This window comes from Urocitellus parryii, chromosome 15, assembly GCF_045843805.1.
Source record: "Urocitellus parryii isolate mUroPar1 chromosome 15, mUroPar1.hap1, whole genome shotgun sequence".
Lineage (NCBI taxonomy): Eukaryota > Metazoa > Chordata > Mammalia > Rodentia > Sciuridae > Urocitellus > Urocitellus parryii.
This window is the reverse complement of record NC_135545.1, coordinates 53,213,276-53,235,810: the sequence shown is the minus strand read 5'-3', so window position 1 is coordinate 53,235,810 and position 22,535 is coordinate 53,213,276. Positions and strand designations below refer to the sequence as shown.

Sequence of the window (22,535 nt, the reverse complement as noted above, 5' to 3'; positions counted from 1 at the left end):
CCCGACCAGCTCGCAGGCCCCGCCTCCGCCGCAGCCACTTCCGGAAGGGGGCGGGGCTGCCGGGCTCATTAGAATCCGGCCGGCACGGCGGCTGCGGCGCCACCTATCGGTGGCGGAAAACGCGTGCCCGCAGGAGCGCACACCAAGGGAGGATGTGGAGGGAAAAGCTTGAAGCCAGCAGGTAAAGAGTATTTGGTCTGGTTGATGGTTGGTTCTTAGCTTTCCTAGGAACTCGACCTCCGGCAGCAGGTGGAGAGAAAGAGCAACGCGTTGAGGAGCTCTGATTCCTAAAGATCATCAAGAACCCCAAAGGTCAACTGCACGAGAGGCAGTAACCCTAATTTCTACTGTGCTTCATTGAGCATACCACGAACCAGGCTCTGAAGGTTGCAGTTTCCACTTAGTATCTCATTTGTGTCCTCAAAACCACAGAAACAGGTGTGTCTCCATTGTGCAAAAAGGAAATTTAGGCTTAGGGAAATTAAGTAACTTGCCGGGTGTCATGGCATACACCTGTAATTCCAGAGACACAGGAGGCTGAGGCAAGAGGATTCCAAACTTGAGCCTAGCCTGAGCAATTAGTGAGAGCTTCAGCAACTTACCAAGACCTTGTCTCAAAGTTAAAAAAAAAAAAAAAAAAAAAAGGACCAAAAAGAAAAAAAAAAATCAAGTACCAAGGGCCCAATGTCACACTAGGGATGAAATGATCATTACAGTTGTCAGGATCGATTCTTTTAAGGCATTCATATTTACTTGACTGTATTTTACTTGCTGAAATTCTATTTCTCTTCGGGAGACAGTGTAGTTCAGTACATGGAGACCTACCTAGAAAGACCAGGAATCCTGTAAATGGGAATATGTGGTGGTGGTAGACAAAAGGGAGGGGTAAGGATTGCAGTAAATTGGAAATACATCTTTAAAAGGGGTGGTGGCTGCTATTCATCTCTGGTATTGCTAGTTGTATGTGTGAAAGAACTTCCAATTTTTAGATATTAGCATCTGTAAGTTTTCTACTGCTAATCACAGAGGACCACAAAATTGGTATCTTAACAAATGTAACATCTTACAGTTCTATAATAGAAGTCTGAAATGGGTGTTATTGGCCAAGAGCAAGGTGTCAGCAGGGCTGGCTCCTTTTGGAGGCTCTGGGGGAGACTGGTTACTTACCTTTTCCAGCCTCTAGAGGTAGTCTGCATCCCTTGATATATGGCCCTTTCTTCTCCCACCCAAATCAGTGAGTTGAATCTGTCCCATCACATCCCACTGACTTCTTCAGTAGTTGTTTCTTCTTGTGACTTTTATTCTTTTTTCCACCTTTTCTTCCCACATTTTTTGTGGTGCTGGGTGTTGAACCTAGGGTCTTGTGCATGCTAGGCAAGCAGCTATTGCTGTACTACGTTCTACTTACTCTTGGGGACCCTTATGGTCACATTGGGCCCATCCAGGTGATCTTCCAATTGCAAAGTCCCTTTGGCTCCTAGGATAACAATGATGTGGATGCTTTGAGGGGGGGGGAAATGATTTAGCCTAATAGTGTCTAGAATGCTGGCTGATTATGACTGCTGGCTTTTGCTTCAGTAAAACAAAATTAGTAATGCTGTCTGCTTTATGAGATTATGAAAATAAGTCAATGGGACATTTAGCACAGTATTTGATACTTACTAAGTGTTCAATGAGCATTATTTATTTATTCATTTTTGGAAAACTTTCAATTGACTGTGGAGGTCATTGACCCTGCACTTAACTGCTGCATCAGTGTCCAAGCAGCATTTGAAGGGTGATGATCAAGTGCATAACTTGATGACTGGGTAAGCCCTTAGTAATGTCACTTTTGTAAGCAGGAGGCTGTCTGAGAAGGCCAGAGAAAGCAGTCTCAAGAGATTCCACTGTACATAGATAATATGACTAGTGTCTTTCTTGTTCAGACTGTAGATACATATTCCAACCATGCACCAGGGAGAGCTGTGAGCCCATGGGAAAATCACCCAGGAATCTAGGCTTCTGCTGATCTAACACAGGCATTCAAGCACTGGGCAGAATACCTATTTAGCATGCACACACAGGGAAAGATGCCCTAAACCATGACTATGGCCAAAGGGAAACTAGAATCATTAAACCCCAACAGACTTGGTGCCTCACTTGGGGATGACTGAAGTATCTGACAATTCTAAATTACATCTAAAAGCTACGTTCTCCCATTTAAGATGTCCTAAATAGAATGACATTATAAAGTATTATTTAGTCTCCTTTAGTTCTGACTTTGTTTTTATATTCTGTATATTAAACCTTTTTAAACTTTTATCAAAAGTAACAGATGGTCCAGTTTTTAAGCATCTTTACTCACAGACTGGTGTTTTCTTTCCTCCTTTGGCTACTGGCACTCCATGGTAACTTTTCACCCTTCCTGCAACTGGAGAGTCACTTATACATTCTTATATAGTAGTCTTAGCTTACTCATATTTTGTTCTCCTTTCTTATATGCCCATCTGCCCAGATTTCCTCACCTTTTAATTTTATAATTGTAGAATGTTTGTGTAACATTAATCTTCTCTGGAACAAGATAGGGAATATATTTAGATTTTAAAATGCTATTACAGAAGCATGTTATTTGGGGCTAGGGATATAGCTCAGTTGGTACAGTGCTTGCCTCACATGTACAAGGCCCCAGGTTCAATCCCCAGCACTACCAAAAAAAAAAAAAAGGAGTATGTTATTTAGTGATGTCATGAAGGATTTTCATCAGAAGTGATATACCAGTTTTTCAGTATCTTTATTTACAAATAAGTATTATAATGGTCAGTTTGGATGTTACATGTATGATAAAATGCATTATGAAAAGTATCATATTTACAATGAAACAATTATTTTATAAAAATGAGTCATTGGATATGTAACTTCCTCCAGTAACAATTAGTAGACCCAATTCTATTCTCTGAATGGACTAATTTTATGATTCTTCTAGAAGTTCCGAGTTGGATATAGTTCCTTTTAAGTGATCAAGGCTTAACAGAAGATCCCTAGAAAGGAACAATAGGAACTAGTCCTTCCTAGGATTGAATAGAGGCAGGAGTGGGGAAAAGGGCACTATATATGAGGCCAACAGGATCAACCACAGTGCCATATGCTTGGCTTCAGAGCATTCTGTGCTATCAAGGTCAATCCAGAGCCCAATACATATCCTGTGACCTCTCAAATGCCCACAACTGCTATATTTAGCAGGAAAAGTGGGAGAGGAGGCACAAGAAGGAAAGAATCAGTCCCAAAATTATAGAAACACTTCTACATTGTCAATACTAAGGATTAATTTCTAAAGTAAAGATTACTGCCAGAGGCTGTCCATCTAGCCATTAACTGGAATGCTTGTACAGCATCACCAAGGAGCCCCTGGGTTTACAAAACCTTATACAGCTTATTTGTCTCTGATTTTAAAATAATTCATCCCCTTGTTTGGTATGCAAGTGAGCAGTGGAGAAAGTGGTGCATCTGCAATACCTGAAATACAAATAAAAAAGAAAAAGGTTATAATAATCACAGGAGCAAAGATGTAAGTCACTTTAAAAATGGTCAAGATTAGAAGGTGGATTATGATTTCTCCCCCATTAATATTATTCAATAAGAGAAAAATCAAAGGCAGGTCTGTTGTTAATTGGTCTAATCTGTAAAATAAAAATAAATCGATCACTCACCAGCTGGTGCTAAGGATTTCAATGCTTCCAAAAGATGTGGGCTAGAGAATTTTATTAGGCACCGGAGGGGTTCTTTCCTCTCAGCCAAGATGCCCCCATTTAAGTCACTTTTGAACTTCGTTTCAAGCTATCAATAAATATATTTATACATGACAATTATCAGTTAGAATGGTAAAAGTATGAAATCAGATTATATATTTAATTATTGTCATCAAGAAATACAGTAATTAGGGGCTGGGGATGTGGCTCAAGCAGTAGCATGCTTGCCTGGCTTGCCTGAGGCCCGGAGTTCGATCCTCAGCACCACATACAAACAAAGATGTTGTGTCCACTGAAAACTAAAATAAATAAATAACTCTCTCTCTCTCTCTAAAAATAAATAAATAAAAATAAAAGGCACTTATTTGAAAAAAAAAAAGAAAGAAATACAGTAATCAATGGAGAGAGAGATCATTTACTTTGCTAACTGCAAAAATTCGAGCACCCAGCAGGATTAAGGACATCCAGCACAGAATAACAGCTGCACAGGGCCCGGCACAGGGAATGCTCCACTTTGGTTCCACCTGCACACGTCCTTCAGTTTGAATTCTTAGTGGAAAATTACTGCTGCCTTTGTATATACCATTTCAACACACTTCAATTTCTTACTAAGGAAGATGTAAAACATGTATAGAAGTAAGAAGCACAGTATGGGTCCCATGTGCACATGACCCAGCTGAATCAATTATCAACTTGTGGCCAGTCTGGTTTCATCTGTTATCCCATCTTCCACTCCCCACTGCCCACCCCCACTGCACTGTTTTGATGTAAATCCAAGACACTATAGAATTCTGTCAGCATGTATCTAAGAGATCTGGAAGAAGTCTTTAAAAAAACTGAACCTCAATACCACTACCATACAGAAATATCTAAGTTTTGCTACTTCAATAGGTACTTAAATTTCAACTATTCATTTAACTTAAAGTGATTTTTAGTATTTTAGTATTTAGAGATAATAATCTGAAATATTTGGGGGATCAATAATATCTGCAACAAATTCAAATGGTTCAGAATAAAAAGTGTGGCAAAATGTAACAACTGATGAATTAAAATGAAGAAGAAATGGATATTCACTGTAGTATTACTGCCAATTTTCTGTTTTTCAAAATAGAAAGGGTACAAAAAAACTAGTAGCATGTGAGAATAAACGTGTACTTAGACTTTAGAGCTCTAAGATGTGTATAAAAGGAAGTTTGTGAATCAAATCTTTATATCCTAGACCAACTGCTCTTCAGCTTTAATGTGCAAAATCAGTAGAGGGCTTGTGAAAACAAATTGCTGACTCCCCTAACCTAGAAGTGGAATGGTGCCAGGAATCTACGCCACTTATCCATTTCCAGGTAATACTGATCCTGTCAGTCTGGGGACCACACACTGAGAACCCCACTGTCCTGGATTACAAGCTCTTTAAAGGACATTGGTTAAAACCTGTCGTTAAGGGAACCCTACTTAAAAAGTTTCAATCAAGTTCTCTCACTAAAAAAAATCAAACCAAATAGGCTTTGGACCTAAGTGAGTAGGTTCAAAGCAGATTTTAAGTGTGTCTTGCAGCTGCAAGAATGCCAAATAGAAATAATTTTTTTTGGAGCACAGAAGATGATATGAATATGAACATAGACTCAGAATGGGGTGATCATGATAGAAACCTTTAAGTTTTCCTAATGGTGGCAATGGGCTTGCATTAAACACCTATATCCCCTCTCTGGCCCTTGTGGTAGGTAGCAACACACTTCTGGAATAAGCTACATTTGCAGTATCACTATGTAATGCCAGCAAGGCTATATAATGAGTTGTTTTTTTTTTTTTTTTTAAAGAGAGAGTGAAGGGAGAGAGGGAGAGAGGGAGGGAGGGAGGGAGAGAGAGAGAGAGAGAGAGAGAGAGAGAGAGAGGGAGAGAGAGAGAAAATTTTTTTAATATTTATTTATTTATTTTTTTTAAGTTCTCGGCGGACACAACATCTTTTGTTGGTATGTGGTGCTGAGGATCGAACCCGGGTCGCACGCATGCCAGGCGAGCACGCTACCGCTTGAGCCACATCCCCAGCCCCTATAATGAGTTGTTTATTCACTTTCTTTTTTATTAACAAGTATTTATGAGCACCAATTTGCCAAGTACTATTCTAGGTGTGGATGGGCTAGAAGGTGTAACCTCGTTCCCCCAATAGAGATCAGAGCCAGTTATACATACCTGAATTAATATGTAAGAGAACAGGCAAATACAGAATTTCAAAAGGTTTCCTTTATGAACACAGAAACTTATAATAAAGAGATCTATTTAACTTATATTTATTATACAAAATTAAGGTGAACAATGAAAATGAAACATTTAAATTTGTTTTTTTCCACATTAAAAAGGTTTTTTTCCTCTTTAAAAAATGCCAACAAGTTGCAGGTAATGTTTATGGCAACATCCTACCTTATATTGTGCAAATTCTAGTTGTGGTTGAGGATAGTCTCCAAAAGATTCTTGAGTTATTCTTTGGACTCTCTCGTTTTCTACCTTGTTTTCATGAATGATCCTTGAATCCACTGTAGGTGCAGGATTTTAAATTAAAACAGCCATTAGGAATATACTTCATCCTTATAGTATTCTCTTTATATTCCTAATTTTCAAGCTATTCATATAACTTAAAATAATGTTGCCTGTTCCTTTTCTTGATTATAATAAATTATTATGTAGGACACTTGGAAATTACAGGCTGATTAAAGAGAATTAAAATACCAGTAATTCTACCAACAAGAGATAAATACAGTTAATATTTTAGCCCAGTTCTTTTCACAATGAATAAAAAGATTGTGCGTATGTGTGTGTGTGTGTGTGTCTGTGTATTTTTTTGAAGCCGGGGTTATAAAATACAGTTTTGCATTCTGCTTTTTTGCTAACATGAAATCAATAGCACTTCCTATGCCACTGGAAAGTTATAAACATGTTGGCTTGCAACAGCTATATTGTTTCTATTTATTACTAATTCACCATAGCATAGGAGATGGGAAAGTAAGCAATTTTTAAAACTTCATATTACACCAGGCACTTTTGTGAACTTCGGGGTCTACCTTATTAGCTACATATTCTTTTCTGTCAGGTTTTCTAGGGAGACATAGGCCATCTAAAAGTATCAGTACAGTCACTACTCTGACGTTCTCAAACCAGTACACTGGGATTGTGGGCTCACAGTCATTCAGGCCTGGGATTACGTCTGGCTCTGCCACTTCCTACCTATGTGCTTTGCCTGGAATTACTAAGATGTTCTGAAACCCAAGTTTCCCAATGAATAGCACTTGTTGATGGAACTACTGTGGAGACTGAGGAAATAATACAGATAAACATCTTGGTATTGTGCTGGACACAAAAAGAAAAGCTCAACAACTATTAGTTAGCTGTTGTTTTTGTTATTAGATATCATTCTAGGAAATTCATAAGGAGACATATGGTAGCTTGCCTTTCTTCTTTCAACAAATATTTAATTTTCAGTTTTTCTGAAAGCAATAAATAGTTTTGAATCAGAATCTGAGTACATGTGTCATTACTAACAAAAATCTGAAAAGGGAATAATGCACTTCCAAATTTCAGTTTCATATGAAAACATACATACTATTTACATCTAGTCCCAGGCATCTTTCCTGTAGAGGTGTTGTAGAGTTGTGATTTTCAAAGGTCTAGAGGGAGGGGAGAAATAAAGAATATTTATCTAATTTTAAACCTTAAAGTAAAGATATTAATTGGATTTAATATGTGAATGTATGCTAAATCTTATTTTTTTTCAACAAAAGGACATCTGAGGCTACTTCCTGGCTGAGCTAAGCACTGCCCCTAATATAGGATGCTGGCAGATTATCTGGTGGGGCCTGCAGCTTGGCTGTCTTGTTTGAGGAACTCTGTAATTTGTGATCATAAAAGTGAATTTGGGGGGCTGAGGATGTGGCTCAAGCGGTAGCACGCTTGCCTTGCATGCGTGCGGCCCGGGTTCGATCCTCAGCACCACATACCAACAAAGATGTTGTGTCCGCCGAGAACTAGAAAATAAATATTAAAAATTCCCTCCCTCTCTCTCTCTCTCTCCCCCTCCTCTCTCACTCTCTCTTTAAAAAAAATAAATAAATAAAAGTGAATTTGGAAGAAGTACAGGTATTATCTGACTTGTTTCCATCTTTCTGTGTTTTGTTTTTTATTTCTCATATTACATTGCATTGTAATCTCAATTTTCAGTGTGAGTGCAGAAGCTAAGAAAACAGAGACACTGACGTTTTAGCTTTCCAACTCTCTTCATAACCCTAACAAATTTACCGAGATCCCATTTGTGAAAATAACTGTCCTACTATGAGTGTGAATCTCTAGAAGCTCTCCTCTCATCTTTCCCTACCGAAGCCACTGTTTTTATAATTAATATTCGAATATGTGAATTTCCTTAGGAATCAAACTGTCATAACAGAACAATTGGTATCAATTTGGTGGGAGGAGGGGGGACAGCTGGGAGAGAAAATTCTACACTTCTTCACATTGGATTTTCTTCTTTAAAGAGAGACTTGCAGAGCCATCACTTCTTTCTACCAAGAACAGATGAGAACACACAAAGATAACATCTGTAAGGACTCAAAGACACATAGAGCATTGACCACCCCCTACACACCAGCAAACATTTGCCACACACACAGGAAAATCCCAGAGCCTGTGAGTAAGGACAGATCCATCTTTGTCATTAAGGAACAACCACATATTTAAATAATTTTAACAAATAAATCAACATGGGACTCGATAAATCCATGCTTTCCCTTTAATTTCAACCCATGTCACCTGCTTAACTGGTAAAACAAAAATTATGTTTCGATTTTGCATGAGAGTAATATATTTAGCTTCAAAAGACAGCATCAAGTTACTCTAAAGAGAAAATAAATTCTAATCAGAATGGCTGATTTGGAAACTGGGATCTAACAGACTCCAATGACAAATGAGTGACATAAAACATGATACAATAAATTTATACAATAATAAAAAGATGATAGTGAGAAATTATTTTGTTTTTGTTCACGTTAACTAACTGAAAGTGTTCTCCATTTCATTAATTTATAAAGTGATCTGTTGCAGGTGGAATCCCACCTGCACATTGATTCTGTTTCTAACGTGATTCAACATTAAAAATGGAGTTGCTGATTGGCTTACCTGATCATACTGTTTAAAAACAATAGCCTTGAGAGAGTCCAGATGTCGGCTTCTCAGATCCATTTTCACAATCTGATGGTGTTTGCTAGCAACTGTCAGTGCCTTGGATTGAAAATGAGCAATGCTATTAGGATTACTGTTGCCGTGTTTATAATATTTGTCAAGGTTAAATATAGAGGCTACAATCAGTGAACAGTTTCCACTAAAAAGTGAAAAGAAATGGTCAGTTTAAACAAAAATGTGGTCACTGGCATTAAAGATTCTCATACGGGCAGGCAGTTTTAGAAACATGATCCTATTTATCCTGTTCAGACTTAAAATGAAAAATACTCAAACGTTTTAGAATATTAGTCATCCAATGCTACAAGAGATTCTCATGCAAAAATAAAAATATTTTAGGAGAACCACTAAAGAAAAAGCTGTGTATTAAATGCAGTTTACAAGAGCTTCCTGTCACTTGGAAAACAAGTTAGAAGACTGAAACAGAATTACTTGAATAAGGTAATTTACCTGGTCTAGAAGGTAGAGATAAGTTTGTCTTAAGATACACAGTAAGAATGAATATTATCCTTTTTTTAAGATATTTATTTTTTAGTTGTGGTTGGACACAATACCTTTATTTATTTTTATATGGTGCTGAGGATCGAACCCAGGGTCTCGCATGAGCAAGGCGAGTGCTCTACCACTAAGCCACAACCCCAGCCCTGAACATTATCCTTTGGGGTGATATTTAAATTACTTGTAGCAGGGTGCACTCACCTGGCTGTAAGTGGATGATTGTCCACTATGTATCCTGAATGAAGAAACCCCAAATGTAAAGAAGTAGAATTAAGTGTTAGAGAGAATAAAAGCAAGCAGGTGTCCATCTGCTGTCCAATAAACCACCAAGGATCTTAAGTGACAGGCAATATATCCTGTATTGCCTACGGCTTTTGGGTTCCATGACAGTCTAGTGGGTAGTACTCCACTTTGCTCTGCCAGACTCGGGTGTACAAGGAGACGAAGCAGTCAGGATGATGGAGTTGCTGCCTTCCAACCAGATGAAGTGGGAGCTCTAGAACAATGGGAGGTGCTATGGTAGTTATGAATGCTAAAAGGGGCAGTAGCAGTTGCCAGGCCAATTTAGGGGTGGCTCATTTTGGGGAAAGACGTGAAAAATTCCGTAATATGCAATGCAGAACCACAAAGAGTGGGATGCTCTAGACAAAAGCTGCATCTTAGGTCACAGCAATCTTCTTATGCACAAAATATGGGGACAATGATTATAAATGTCAATAATGGTCCTTAGTAGACACATTGTACAATCAGAAAAAAAAATCACTGTATGTAACCATATGGAAATGTTCTGTTAAGTTAGAACACAAATTACAGAACCACATGTACCACCCTGGCTTTTGTAATAAAACATCTTTTGAAATGAAACAGAAAACTAATGTTATTTTGGATAAATGGGAATTAAGGGGGTATTGAAGTTTTAAAGACTTTTTAGTGTTGATTGTATTTGTTTTTTACATTAAGCATGTATTTCTTCTTTAATTCCAAACTAATACCTGATGCCACATTTCTACTTGTAGATAAAAATGCTTTTCTGCTCCTTATTTTAGAATGGAATTAAATGCAGTATTCTATATCAAATGCTTATTGAGTGGTTTAAATCCATACAGACTTTGAGATGAGGATAATAGAAGGTTACAGCTAATAGTAATCTGTTCCATACCTGACCCAGAAGGGGCATAATGCTCTTCAGCTTGGAGGAGGAGGTGAAGGCGTAGGGAGTCTGGGGGTAATGCACCACATATGTAGGTTTGTATTGGTTTGGCTTTGTACACTGTGTTCCCCAGGCAACTCGGATCCAGATTGCATTCTCCTCAGCATCTCTGAAGCTGATTGTCACCTTATTGAGAAAAGATTTCTTAAGTTTCTTGGTTAAATCTTATGTGGCACCAACTACAGATGTTTTTTTAGGAGCAAATAATATTACTAATTTGGCATGCAGGTTGATACTAGGTACAGTGGTGCATGCCTGAAGTCCCAGTGATTTGGGAGGCTGATGCAGGAGGATTAAATCAGAGGCCTGCCTCAGCCATTTGGTGAGATTGCCTTAAAATCTGAAAAAGAGGCTGGGTATACATACCTACAGGTCAGTGGTAGAGTGCCTTTGGGTTCAATCCCCATTCCTGTGGGGGGATGGATTTTTTTTTTTTTTTTTTGAGGCCTGGTAATTTTTCTCCTACTTATGAAAGTATTTTGGGAATCCTTGGGAAAACATTTTGATTGTTTTAGTAAGACACATTTATATCTTGCAAAGTCTTGTGGAAGAAAATATTTCTTAAAATCCTACAATAAGGATATGACATTTTAATTTTTTCCCTTCTTCCTTCCCTTGGTTTTGTGGTGCTGGGAACAGAATCCAGGGACTCATACATACCATGCAAGCTCTACAACTAAGCTTTATACCAGCCTGACATTGCAATTTTTCCATAATTTCTTGGAGTTGTCCTGAAAGTGGTGTTCCACATATAAAGGTTTATAAAGACAATTTTACAAATGAGATAGCACAGACCTAGTGCACACTATAAAGCTGGGTAGTAAGATTTCTATGTAGTAATGGCTCTTACACATTTAGTTCAGAAGCTAAAAAGTACTTAAGGAGGAATGTTAAATGACAAGAATATAAGAAGTTCTACTTGGTTTTCAGGTGTAGATAAGTAAACTTGGAAATAAGATTACCAGCTGGACTGGAATTTAATAGCCCACTCCCAGTTCATCAGCTTGCCCTAGTCAACTTCCCCTTGGGCTGAGCCTGGAAAGGAGGAACTCAAGACAGGTACACATGGCTTGCCTGCTCTGTTCCTCTCTTGCAGATCTTACTACAGGAAAAACAAGTTGTTACATGGTGGCTGCTGGTGCTAGCAAACTCTGCCCCCTTGAATCTGGCTGCTTTCCCAAATCCCCTTGGTGCAGGAGACAAGGAGTTCTCCCATCCTGGGTGTGGAGGTGCAAACCTTGGTTGGCTCCCTTGGCAGCTCAGTGGACCTCTGTCAGCTAGAATAGAAGGGGGTCTTAACACTGGAGAGCTTCTTTGCTTCCCATTACAAAAGCAACAATGTCTGTAAAATCAAGGGTGCTCCAGAGTTGTGCTGACCAGTAACAGAGCCATTAGCCACACATGGGATTATTTAAAGGAAATTCATTAAAGTTTCACAAGATGAAATGTTCAGTTGCTCAGCCATAGTAGCCATATCTCGAGTGCCTAGCAGCTTTGTGTAGCTACTAGCTACTGTACTGGACAATGGTGACAGAGAAGATTTCATCACTGCAGTTCTTTTGGATGGCACTGCTCCAGAGAAAGAAGCATCAGGCCCTGAATGCACAGATGAGGGGAATTTAAAAACTACCTAAAGTGTTTGTCTTTGATACAGAGTAAAACATTGTGGAACATGACTAATTCAGTTTCTTACAAAAAAAAAAAAAAAAAAAAAAAAAAAAAAAAAAAACCCAAGACAGTAGCAGAGATGTCATTAAACTGAATTTTATGCTTACATTTTTTAATGCTCTCTGAAGAATTTTCTTAAAAGAACGTTTGAATTGTTCCATGTCAAAAAGGTCAACATCTTCATCTATCAAAGTGAAAAGAAAAATTAAGGGAATTACAATGTATTAAAAAAAATATTTGCAAAGGACCCCAAAGCTAAGCATCTTGTGCAGACTCAGAGCAAGAATGATCAGATCACACAGGGGCTTCCACTACCCGTGACATGGTACCACCGGGTGTTAAGTGTCGCAGTCTCCTCATTTCAAAAGAAAGTTAAGAGGACACACTGCTGTTCATCTTAAATTGTCAAGCTATCAAACCCAAATGTTCAATTTAAAATAGAAAATATTACCTGGTGCTTTACTCATCTGAAAAACATCCCAAACTTTTTGGTGCCGATGTACTTGAGTATCTGAGAAAAGAAGGGCTTATTTATATTGTATCTTAGGACTTTGAACTAATGTGCTTATAAATACATATTTTCAATAATATGACTGAAGGAAAAAATTGTAATTCACAAGTTGAGTGATTCTTATCCAAAATAAACTTTTATATGGATTAAATTTAATTTTTTTTAAGAGAGAGAGAGAGAATTTTTAATATTTATTTTTCAGTTTTCGGTGGACTCAACATCTTTATTTTATTTTTATGTGGTGCTGAGGATCGAACCCAGTGCCCCACGCATGCCAGGTGAGTACATTACCCCTTGAGCCACATCCCCAGCCCAATTAAATTTAATTTAAACATAAATAGATCCTAATTATCAATTCAAACCAACCTAGATAATACAGTTCGGTTCCATCACTTATTCTTAGAGCATTTATTATACCCACACAAATCCACTCCACATAATGCAGAATTTCTCTGTGTGACAGAGGAACGGACTCACCCTGCCTTGTTCCTTCCAGGGCACTCATACTACCTGATATTACAAGTTCAGGCACTCATTTATATACTACTTGTCTACCCAGCTAGATTCTCATGGAAATGAGGGCCTCATTCACACTCTAGTCCTAGATCTAAGCGCTGGGGCATAAAGCCTTCCGTGTGCATCTGAGAAGGAAGGGATGAATGTGCCAAGGTAGTCTTTAGGAGTGCAAACTTGGGAAATAACCTAGAGAGTTAGCATGTTCAGCCCTAGACCACCCCTGCACTGACCTCCCTGTGTCAACCCAGACCAGGCTTCCTCCATCCCAAACAGAGGGGTGTGGGCACCAGCACTCCCGGGCCCCACCTTACAGTGCTTCTGGCACTTGCTTTTCTCCCCTTTTCTTGGGTTCAGCATCGATTCTCTTTTGGTGCCTGGATATCCCCTTGCCCGCCTTCCCCTCCCATTATGGCAATGGGCCTAACAATTCCCACTGATGACCTGCTTTTGTCTAAAGCAAGGGTAAACAGGTACACTGTAGTGCCTGCTCAAGAGATAGCACCCTAAGGTCTTTTTTCTTCTAGTACACTCTTCCTTGGTCCTGTGGTTCACAATTGAGATGGTCTGCTAGTTGGTCTCTAAATAAGGTGGGTGTAACGATAGGAATAAAAATTATTTGTTAATGCCATTAAACAACAGTATCTAAAGGTTCATGAAATGAATGGCAAGGACTTAAATACAAAGAAAAATATTTCTTATTGAAAGAGAACACAGGCTAGACTAGTCCTTGGCTTCTGTGACAAATGTTATCCACCTGCGGGTGAAACTTCTAGGCTTCTCCTCTAGTCTCATGAGCAGACATATGTGCTTCCACTCGCTCCCCTCAGGCTGCCTGAAAGCCCCTTCAGTTTGAATCCTGGTATTCCTTGCCCCACCAAACCCTCTGTTGCCTCCCTACCACTTCACCCAGGCCACAATCCTCTCATTTGTACCTCTCCAAAAGACTCCCACCGGCCCTCTCCATCCTCTCTAGTCTCTGTGCTGTAACTACTTCTTTCCTGCTCATAATCCTTCAAAGACTTTGAATTATTCTTAGGATACAGAATAGGCTAAAGGCCTCTCAATTTTTATTAACAGACTCCCCTCCCTGAACCCTTGAACCCAGCTGGACCCTTCTCCTGTAGCACTGAGCTTTTACTACCCACCTTCTCTCTGCTCCTAGGTATACTTTCTCTTGTTTCTACCCTTTCCTGTCTTGCTCTTTAACCTCCCTTCTCACCTTTGCCTGGTTAGTGCTAACTCATCCTTTGGATCACAGCTTAAATAGTGTTACCTCAGGAAGTTTCCCTAAACCCCTGCAGAACAGTGGGTCCCACTGTTCTCTCATAAACCTAGTATGTATTTTGGTGAATTGTTTAACCTCTCTCTTCAACTGACTAAGGCATCTAAGGAAGTGTCACCCGTTCTGCTGACCACTGCCTAGCATACTTCTTGATACACAGTAAGTGCTTAATATTTAAATAAATGCACGAGAAAAGGGAACTATGTGGATACACATTTGTGGCTTAGAATCCAACTGTCGGAAATGAGACAAATAAAATCAGAGGCAAGTACTCTAAATAGATTCAGTTATGTCACAGTTGGAGCAAAGTGTTAATAAAGATGACATATGATACACTTCCCTGTCATAGAACTAACCAGTAAATACCAGGCCCTGTTCTAAATACTTGTCGTGCACTCTCTTATTTGCAATCCTCACTACAACCTTATGTGATATTATCATTGCTATTCAGATTTGTCAAGTAGAAATACTGAGACACAGGAATGTTAGCCACTTCCCCCCACCCCCACCCCCAACCCGTGCTCACAGAGAGGCAGTGATGGAGCCAAGGAATATGGCCCTGTGGTCCACGTTCTTGGTCCCACATAAAAAGTCAAAACCAAAACCAAAAACATATTTCTCAAAACAAAATCCAAGAAACAGAAGGGCAGAAAGGTGAGAAGCTACAGTGTAATAACAAATTCTCAAAAATGCATTTTCAAATTCTACAATAATATAAAGCCCAACAAATATTTTTTGCTTATGATGTGCCAGTTTCTGTGCCAGGAACCCACACATTCTCACTGATTTCTCACGACAGTCCTTGAAGTAGGTACTACTCAGCTCCATTTACTTAGAAGTCGAGGTTTAGAGAAGTGATACAACTTGGAAAAGGGTACGAGACAAGTAAGTGGCAGAGTTAGGACTGGACACCAGGTTCCCTTGACTCTAGAATCTGCATCCATATGTACACAGTTGCCTCTGATAAAACTGGCTGAGTAAATACAAATCATCAAAACTTACAAATGATGTCTAGAAGGGCTGCATCGTCTATACTTGCACACTTCTCCTGGAAAAGAGGATAAACAGGAAATGAGACAGGCTTGGTGCTACCTCCTTAAAGCACACTTTAGGACAGGTTAGAACAGACTCAGCATGCCCTCCACACTCCACTGACCACCTGTCTCTCATCCACTTTCTTCTGTTCACCAACAGACAAACCTGATTCTGGTTGTAGTCCAGGCACTTAACAGCTATTCTCCCAGAATTTATCCTCTATCACTTTTTAAAAAAATACATATTTTCAGTTGGAGATGGACACAATGCCTTTATTTTTTATTTATTTGTATATAGTGCTGAGGATCGAACCCAGTGCCTTACACGTTCTGGGCAAGCGCTCTATCACTGAGCTACAACTCTACCCCCTCCGTATCACTTTTAACTTTTTGTTCGTTTATTTTTGGTGTCATGGATTTTTAAAAATCAACTTTATTAAGGTATAATTAACAACACTAAGCTGCACATATTTAAGCTTAAAATTTGTAAATTTGGACTTATGAATATACCCATAAAAATGTCATCACAATTTAGACAGAGAACACATCCACCAACCCCTGATATATATTTTTTACTCCCCTTGCCCTTTTTCTTGGTGTCTTTTTTATCCTCCCCTTCCACCCTTCTCATTCCTCACCTCTCACTCCCACCCCTGGTTAAGACCACCACTGATCTGCTTTGCCACCACACATCTGTTTGCATTTTCTGGAGTTCCATATGGACTCCAGTTCTAACATGTCTGTACTCGTTTGTGTGTTACTGAGTCCAGAGGCTCCACCACTAGATTCCATGCCCAGCTCTGTTTATTCTTTGTCTCACTAAGTTGCCCATGCTAGTTTCAAACTTGTGATGCTCTTGCTCCAGTCTCCTGACTAGCTGGGATTACAGGTGTGTGCCACTGTGCCCAGCTTTGTCTGGCTGCTGTTATTCAGCATAATGATTTGATACCTAGCCATATTTGTTCATCTATGAATGATTCATTTCTTTTTTACTGCTTAGTATTCTGCTGCATAGATTGATCATCATTTGTTTATCTATTTATCTGCTGATGGACATCTGAATTGTTTCCAGATTTTGGCTATTATGAACACTGCTATATAAGTGTATATATATTTGTGTGGACATGTTTTCATTTCTCTTGAGTAAATAAATGCCTAGGAGTGGAATGGCTGAATCCATGGTATGCATTCACTTTAACTTTTAAAGAAATTTCCAAACTGATTTCCACGGTGGCTGTACCATTTGTTATTTTAACATTTATTTTTTTTAGTTCTTGGCGGACACAACATCTTTGTTCGTATGTGGTGCTGAGGATCGAACCCGGGCCGCACGCATGCCAGGCGAGTGCGCTACCGCTTGAGCCACATCCCCAGCCCCATGGCTGTACCATTTGTACTCCCACCAGCAGTGTGACAGTTCTAGTTCCTCCATATATCAGCTACCAATAGAAGTATGATCAACCTTAAACTCTAGCAATTCCAATATGTTGGGATATTTTAGGGTTTTAAATTTCATTTTTCTAAAGATTAATGACTTTGCACATCTTTTCATATGCTCATTTGCCATCCATGAGTCTTCATGGGACAGTATGTGTTGAATTAAATCTTTTGCCCATTTAAAAAATTGGGTCATTTTCTTATTATGGAGTCCTGAGAAATTTTTTATTCCTGCAGTGCTGGGGACTAAACCTAGGGCCTCATGGGTGTGAGGAGAAGTACTCTAACACTGAGCTACACACCCAGCTGGAGTTTTTAGAATTTTTTTATATGCTGTAGATACAGACTTTTATCAGATGATTTCAAAAATAGTTTCCACCAGTCTGTGGGCTTATCTTTAGTTCTTTTAACAATACTATTCAAAGAAAAAGTCATTAATTTTGGGAACATGTAGTCTGTCAACTTTTTTTCTTTTTGAATTGTTTCTGGCATTGTACCTAAGAAATCTTTGACTAGTCTAATGACACAAAGATTTTTCTCCTGTTTTCTATTACATGTTTTAAGATTTTTAGGTATTACGTTCAGGTCTTAGATCCATTTCGAAGTGTATATATATTTATATACACAAATATATATATATATGTATATATATAAAGAACTTCAGTCCTTTTTCTTTTAAATATATGAATATCCAACTACTGCAGCACCATTTATTGAAAAGATCATCCCTTCTTCACAAAATTACTCTTTTTAAACTGATCAATAGTACTTTAATTAAAAGTTCTTGGCAATGTTTTAGTTTAAATTTTTCATAAACATAACTAGTAAAAGATATAAGTTAAACAACACCACTTTAGAAAAAATTTGCAAATTGTTAGACCAAGAATTAATTTGTTTTTATTCAGTTAGTAGGTCATATTACTAGATCCCCGTCTTTTTTTGTGGGGTGGGGGTTGGGAGAATCTTTTCAATGAAGTAATTGAGTCATGACACCACAATGAATGTATATACAGAATTGAGAGAGATTTAAAATGCCATATAATTATTTCGGCTTTTAGATCACTAAAGTCAAGCTTTGCCTGCTGGTTATTATCCCTCATCCCAAATAATCATTTAATATGTACTGTGCTTCATTGTACTGATGCTATTCAAGGCATAGATGTAAGATCTGTCCTTCGGATCCACAGAATTACTCTTTGAATCTTTATAAAGAATCAGATAACAACAACAACAAAAACAAGATGACCTAAGAGTAGAAGAGGATGGCTCAGGGACTGGGAAAAGAGGCTGGTCTGGAGGTAGAGAGGGGAGAATGGGAGAGGGTAGAGGGAAGCATGGACAGGATCAAAAATGTGTCGACTTAAAGTTTGTCAGTCATCTTGAATTTGGGTAGTCTTAGCTCTCCAACTTTTATCTTTTTCTATTTTAGCTAAGCTGGGTCTTTGGCTTTTACATACAGATTTCAGAATCAGCTTGACAATTTCTATAAAAATGCCTGCATAATTTTTAAAAAATATTCATTTTTTAGGTGTAGATGGACATAACACAATGCCTTTATTTTTTTAATAAGGTGCTGAGGATCGAACCCAGGTCCTGCCCATGCTAGGTGAGTGCTCTACCGCTGAGCCACAATCCCAGTCCCCCTGCATAATTCTGATTGGGATTCCAAGGGATTCTCAGAATAATCAGGGGAAAACTGACAACAATATCCAGTTTTCTGACTTACAGTCTTTCTCTCATTTATTTAGGGCTTCTTTAATTTATTTTAGCAATATTTTGTAGGTTTGTTTCTATTCCTATTTGTAGGAATTGTTTCTATTCCTATACATCTTGTTAAATATTTCCCTAAATATTTCATACTTTTTGATGGTAACATAGATACACATGTATTTTTGAATTCTAGTATCCAACTATTATTACTGGTATAGAGAAATATAATTAATTTTTACATATTGATTAATTTTTATATACTGCTAAATCCATTAGATCTAATACCTTTTCATTTTTCATATTGTTGTTCTGTTTTCCAGCATCCTAAATTTTGTTGACATCTCTTATCTCCTGGGGTCTCCCTTTATTTCTGGCCTTGGAGAGTTATGCTTCAAAATAATAAATCTTTCTTAATGACTTGTAAATATTCTTTTTAAGTTTTAAAATCAGTTTCTTCAACTCTAAGGGAAGGAAGAAAGAAAGGAGCAGCATGCTGCTGTTCAAGCTGAGCCTTTTTTCCTGCAGGTCAGCCAAGTGCTATATGGTTAAGCTGCAGCCCCTGCCCTGAGTCTGATTTTTAAACACTGTTACCTCACACAGCCCAACCAAGTCCTGAACCAGACATTCCTTTCTCTGCCGGAAGTTTATGGTCTGAAGTTGGTTTTCAGATAAAAAATCCCAGGCTTTTAAGATTGTCATCATTTCATTCATGGGGATTTTCAAGATGGTCCTCCTGATAAATTCAGCAACAGTCTCATCCATCTCTTTGGCACTTCAACAAAACAGAAACAAAAAGAGCACAACAAAGTACCAATCAAATATTCAAGTTTAACTAAACCGTGAATTTTTCAGTATCATATTTCTAGCTAGGATTTTGCTTTGGAGCTCAAATATCCAAATGTTTTTCCCCTTTTAGCCACTCTGCAAACAAAGGATTTAACTTTTTTAAAAAAAGTAATTAAATATACCTTAGAGTTTTATAAAAATAGGTTTCTTCCCCACGGGTTCATATCCTGCAAGTTTGATCCCCAATGTAATAGTAATGAGAGTTGGTGAATCTCCAAGAGGTGGAGGCCTAATGTAAGGTACATTGGTCACTGGGCCAACATCTTCAGAAATGATGAATGTCTTCTCATGGCAACAGGTCAGGTCTCAGACTGGATGAGTTCCCTTGAGAGTGTGTTGTTCTAAAGTGAGTCTGGCTTTCCCCACTTGCTCTCTTGCTGCTTCTCTAACCATCTGATCTCTCTTCTGTATGTGTTGCTTTCCTCTAATACATGCTGCCATGAAGCCTTCCACCATGCTCTGATGCAGCCAAGTAGCTCTCACCAGAGGCCACTCTATGGTGGACTTTCAATCTCTAAACTGTGAGCTAAACAAACCTCTCTGTTTTATAAAGTAGGCAGTCTCAGATATTTTGTTATGGCAACACAAAAGAGACTAAGAAAGCACTATTGCTCCTTTCTTGGCTAGAGTACTCTGATCTTTTGATAGAAAGGATATGTAAATCATTCTTTCATTCACTGACTCATGTAACCCATTTCTGAGCACTGTATGGTAGGAATTTCTCAGTATTGGGATAGTTATATTTTTAGCCAGGAAAAAAAAAAAAAAAAACCACCCATGGAACATCCATTCTACTGAGCACAGAGACAACAGGAAAATCACAAAATATGTTAAAAGAGGAAAATTCTCTGGAGAAAATAGAATAGTGAGGTGTGAGTAAAGAGAAAATTAGGCCATATAGAGGTGATGACATTTGAGGCAATCCTTGGAGGACAGGGAGTGAGTCATCCAGTGGAAGAGCCTTCTAGGATGAGAGAAGAACAAATGCAAAAGTCTTGAGGCCTATGGACTTCAAGGAACAGTGTGGACAGAATTAGGACTATAAAAACAAAAGTCTAACTTGTTGACTTGTCTAGATAGAGGACCACCCTCCATTAAGGTCAATACTAGAATGTTCACCATGATCTCTAAGGTCCTGTATTGTCTGGTCCTTGCTTTCTTAGCTTTCTGAGTTCCAGCTACACTGGCCTCTTAGTTCCTACAAGACAGAATGACCCCTCTGGTGATGTGCCATTGTACCTGCAATTATCCCTGCCCAGAAGATTCTTTTTGTATTCACAAATATACATGGGATTTCCTGTTGTAAATCAGGTATGTTAGCTTCCTTCTGCTGTAACAAATACCTGAAATAAACAACTTATAAAAAGCAAAGATTCATTTTGGCTCACGGTTTCATTCCATGGGCTTGGCACGTGGCTCTGGGCCTGGGACAGCACAGGACATCATGGAGTGTCTGCCAGAGATCTTTTCATCTCATGGAGGCTGGGAAGCAAATGGAGAGGGAGAGTGTCTGGATCCTAGTCCCCCAGTAAAGACACCCCTGCCAATGACCTAACTTGCTTTCAGGAGTTCCCACCCTCTTCTACCTCAGCCCAATTTCCTTGGAGTCCCCAGGCCTCAGCTCCTGAAGATTTCACCACCTGCCAACAGTGCCTTAGGCTGGCAACCAAGCCTTTAGCATGTGGACCTTTGGGGAACATCTGAGATCCGTATCACAATATCAGGTCTCAGCTTGGATGGTTTATCCGCAGACTTGTTCTGAGGACCCAATCAAAATTATTTCCCCATTTCCATTGCTTATTGTCTTTACAGTACTATCTGAAATTAACCATATTGTTTTATTGTACCTATGATATTGTATTATGCTCCAGGGCACTATGCCTATTTATTCATAGCTATAACATTAAAATGCACAACAGCTTCTGCCCATTCAGTAATTCCAGTCAGTCCAAGAACCTTCTCACATGTACCGGATAAATACTTGTGGAACAAATAACTAGACACTATCCCTAAGCAACATGCCTGAGATATAACCTGGGAAGGATTTGGGTTCAACAGTTAGTGAAATATCAAACCAGCTTCCCCTATTAGGAACACTTGGGAGGGTTCTTAAAAATGAAGATGCCTGGGGTCCACTAAATAGAATTGGGGGAGGGCACATGTAAGTAAGGTTGGAGATTTAATATTTTTTAAGAAGCACATCAGATGATTCTTAATCTTAGGTCAATTTTGCAGAATGCCATTCTAAAGAAGTCTGGTAAAAAGATCACACAATCTCACCAGCAAAACGACCTTTAAAATTTGTCTACTTCCTAGTGCTTTTCGCACAGTGTTCGACATGGAGCAGGTACCTAAGTTGTATTTGTGGAATAAATAGATCAGAAAAAGATCCTAAGTAACATTCCTGTACACATGCACTGCTGCAGCAGAGCGCATACGTGTGAAACGAGAGATTGCGTGAACAAAACGACGGAAGCGAAGGGGAACTAAACACCAAAACAAAATCTCAACTCCAGGCACCTTAGAAACCCACAGCTGAACCCAGCGTCTTCCGCCACGTGACCTCAGCGCGGCTGGAAAGCAGATTTGCGCTTCACGCAAGGTCCCGCCCCACGGCGGGCGGAAGTGAGGTCACCCGCCCTCTTCTACCTCAGCCCAATCCAAAGGCCCCACCTCCTGCCCAAGACCCAGAGCCAAACCAGGGCCTTCGGACGTGCGGCAGTCGCAGAAAAGGCTCCCTGGAGGTCTGGGGTCTGGCTTATCCGAGGCTCTTACCACCCTCCGGCCCGATCTCAGGCCTCCAGGGCTGTCTTACCGATCCACATCTGCAGCAGTCCGCTCAGCAGCGGTGCCCGCCGAGGCGCCTTCAAACCCACCAATG

General features: G+C 39.1%; 1 protein-coding gene across 1 annotated transcript; it reads right to left on the bottom strand.

Annotated features, from left to right (window-relative positions):
• Positions 1–2,904: 2,904 nt before the first annotated feature.
• Cenpn (centromere protein N) lies at positions 2,905–22,515 on the bottom strand. Its single transcript, XM_026393003.2, has 12 exons — positions 22,470–22,515; positions 21,043–21,136; positions 19,400–19,580; positions 15,630–15,675; positions 12,770–12,829; positions 12,426–12,502; positions 10,600–10,776; positions 8,883–8,984; positions 7,318–7,381; positions 6,141–6,253; positions 3,687–3,813; positions 2,905–3,492 (listed from the first exon to the last, which is right to left on the bottom strand). Exons 2-12 carry the CDS (start codon positions 21,048–21,050, stop codon positions 3,410–3,412), a joined length of 1,038 nt encoding a protein of 345 aa, XP_026248788.2. The 5' UTR covers positions 21,051–21,136; positions 22,470–22,515; the 3' UTR covers positions 2,905–3,409.
• Between the last annotated feature and the right edge of the window lie 20 nt (positions 22,516–22,535).

Excerpts from the sequence above, each read along its gene's own strand:
- Cenpn (XM_026393003.2), bottom strand. Across the intron at positions 10,777-12,425 it reads TTCAGAGAGCATTAAAAAAT|GTGACAATCAGCTTCAGAGA; the intron begins GTAAGCATAAAA and ends TTTCTCAATAAG. Across the intron at positions 8,985-10,599 it reads TTATGCCCCTTCTGGGTCAG|GCACTGACAGTTGCTAGCAA; the intron begins GTATGGAACAGA and ends TTTCAATCCAAG.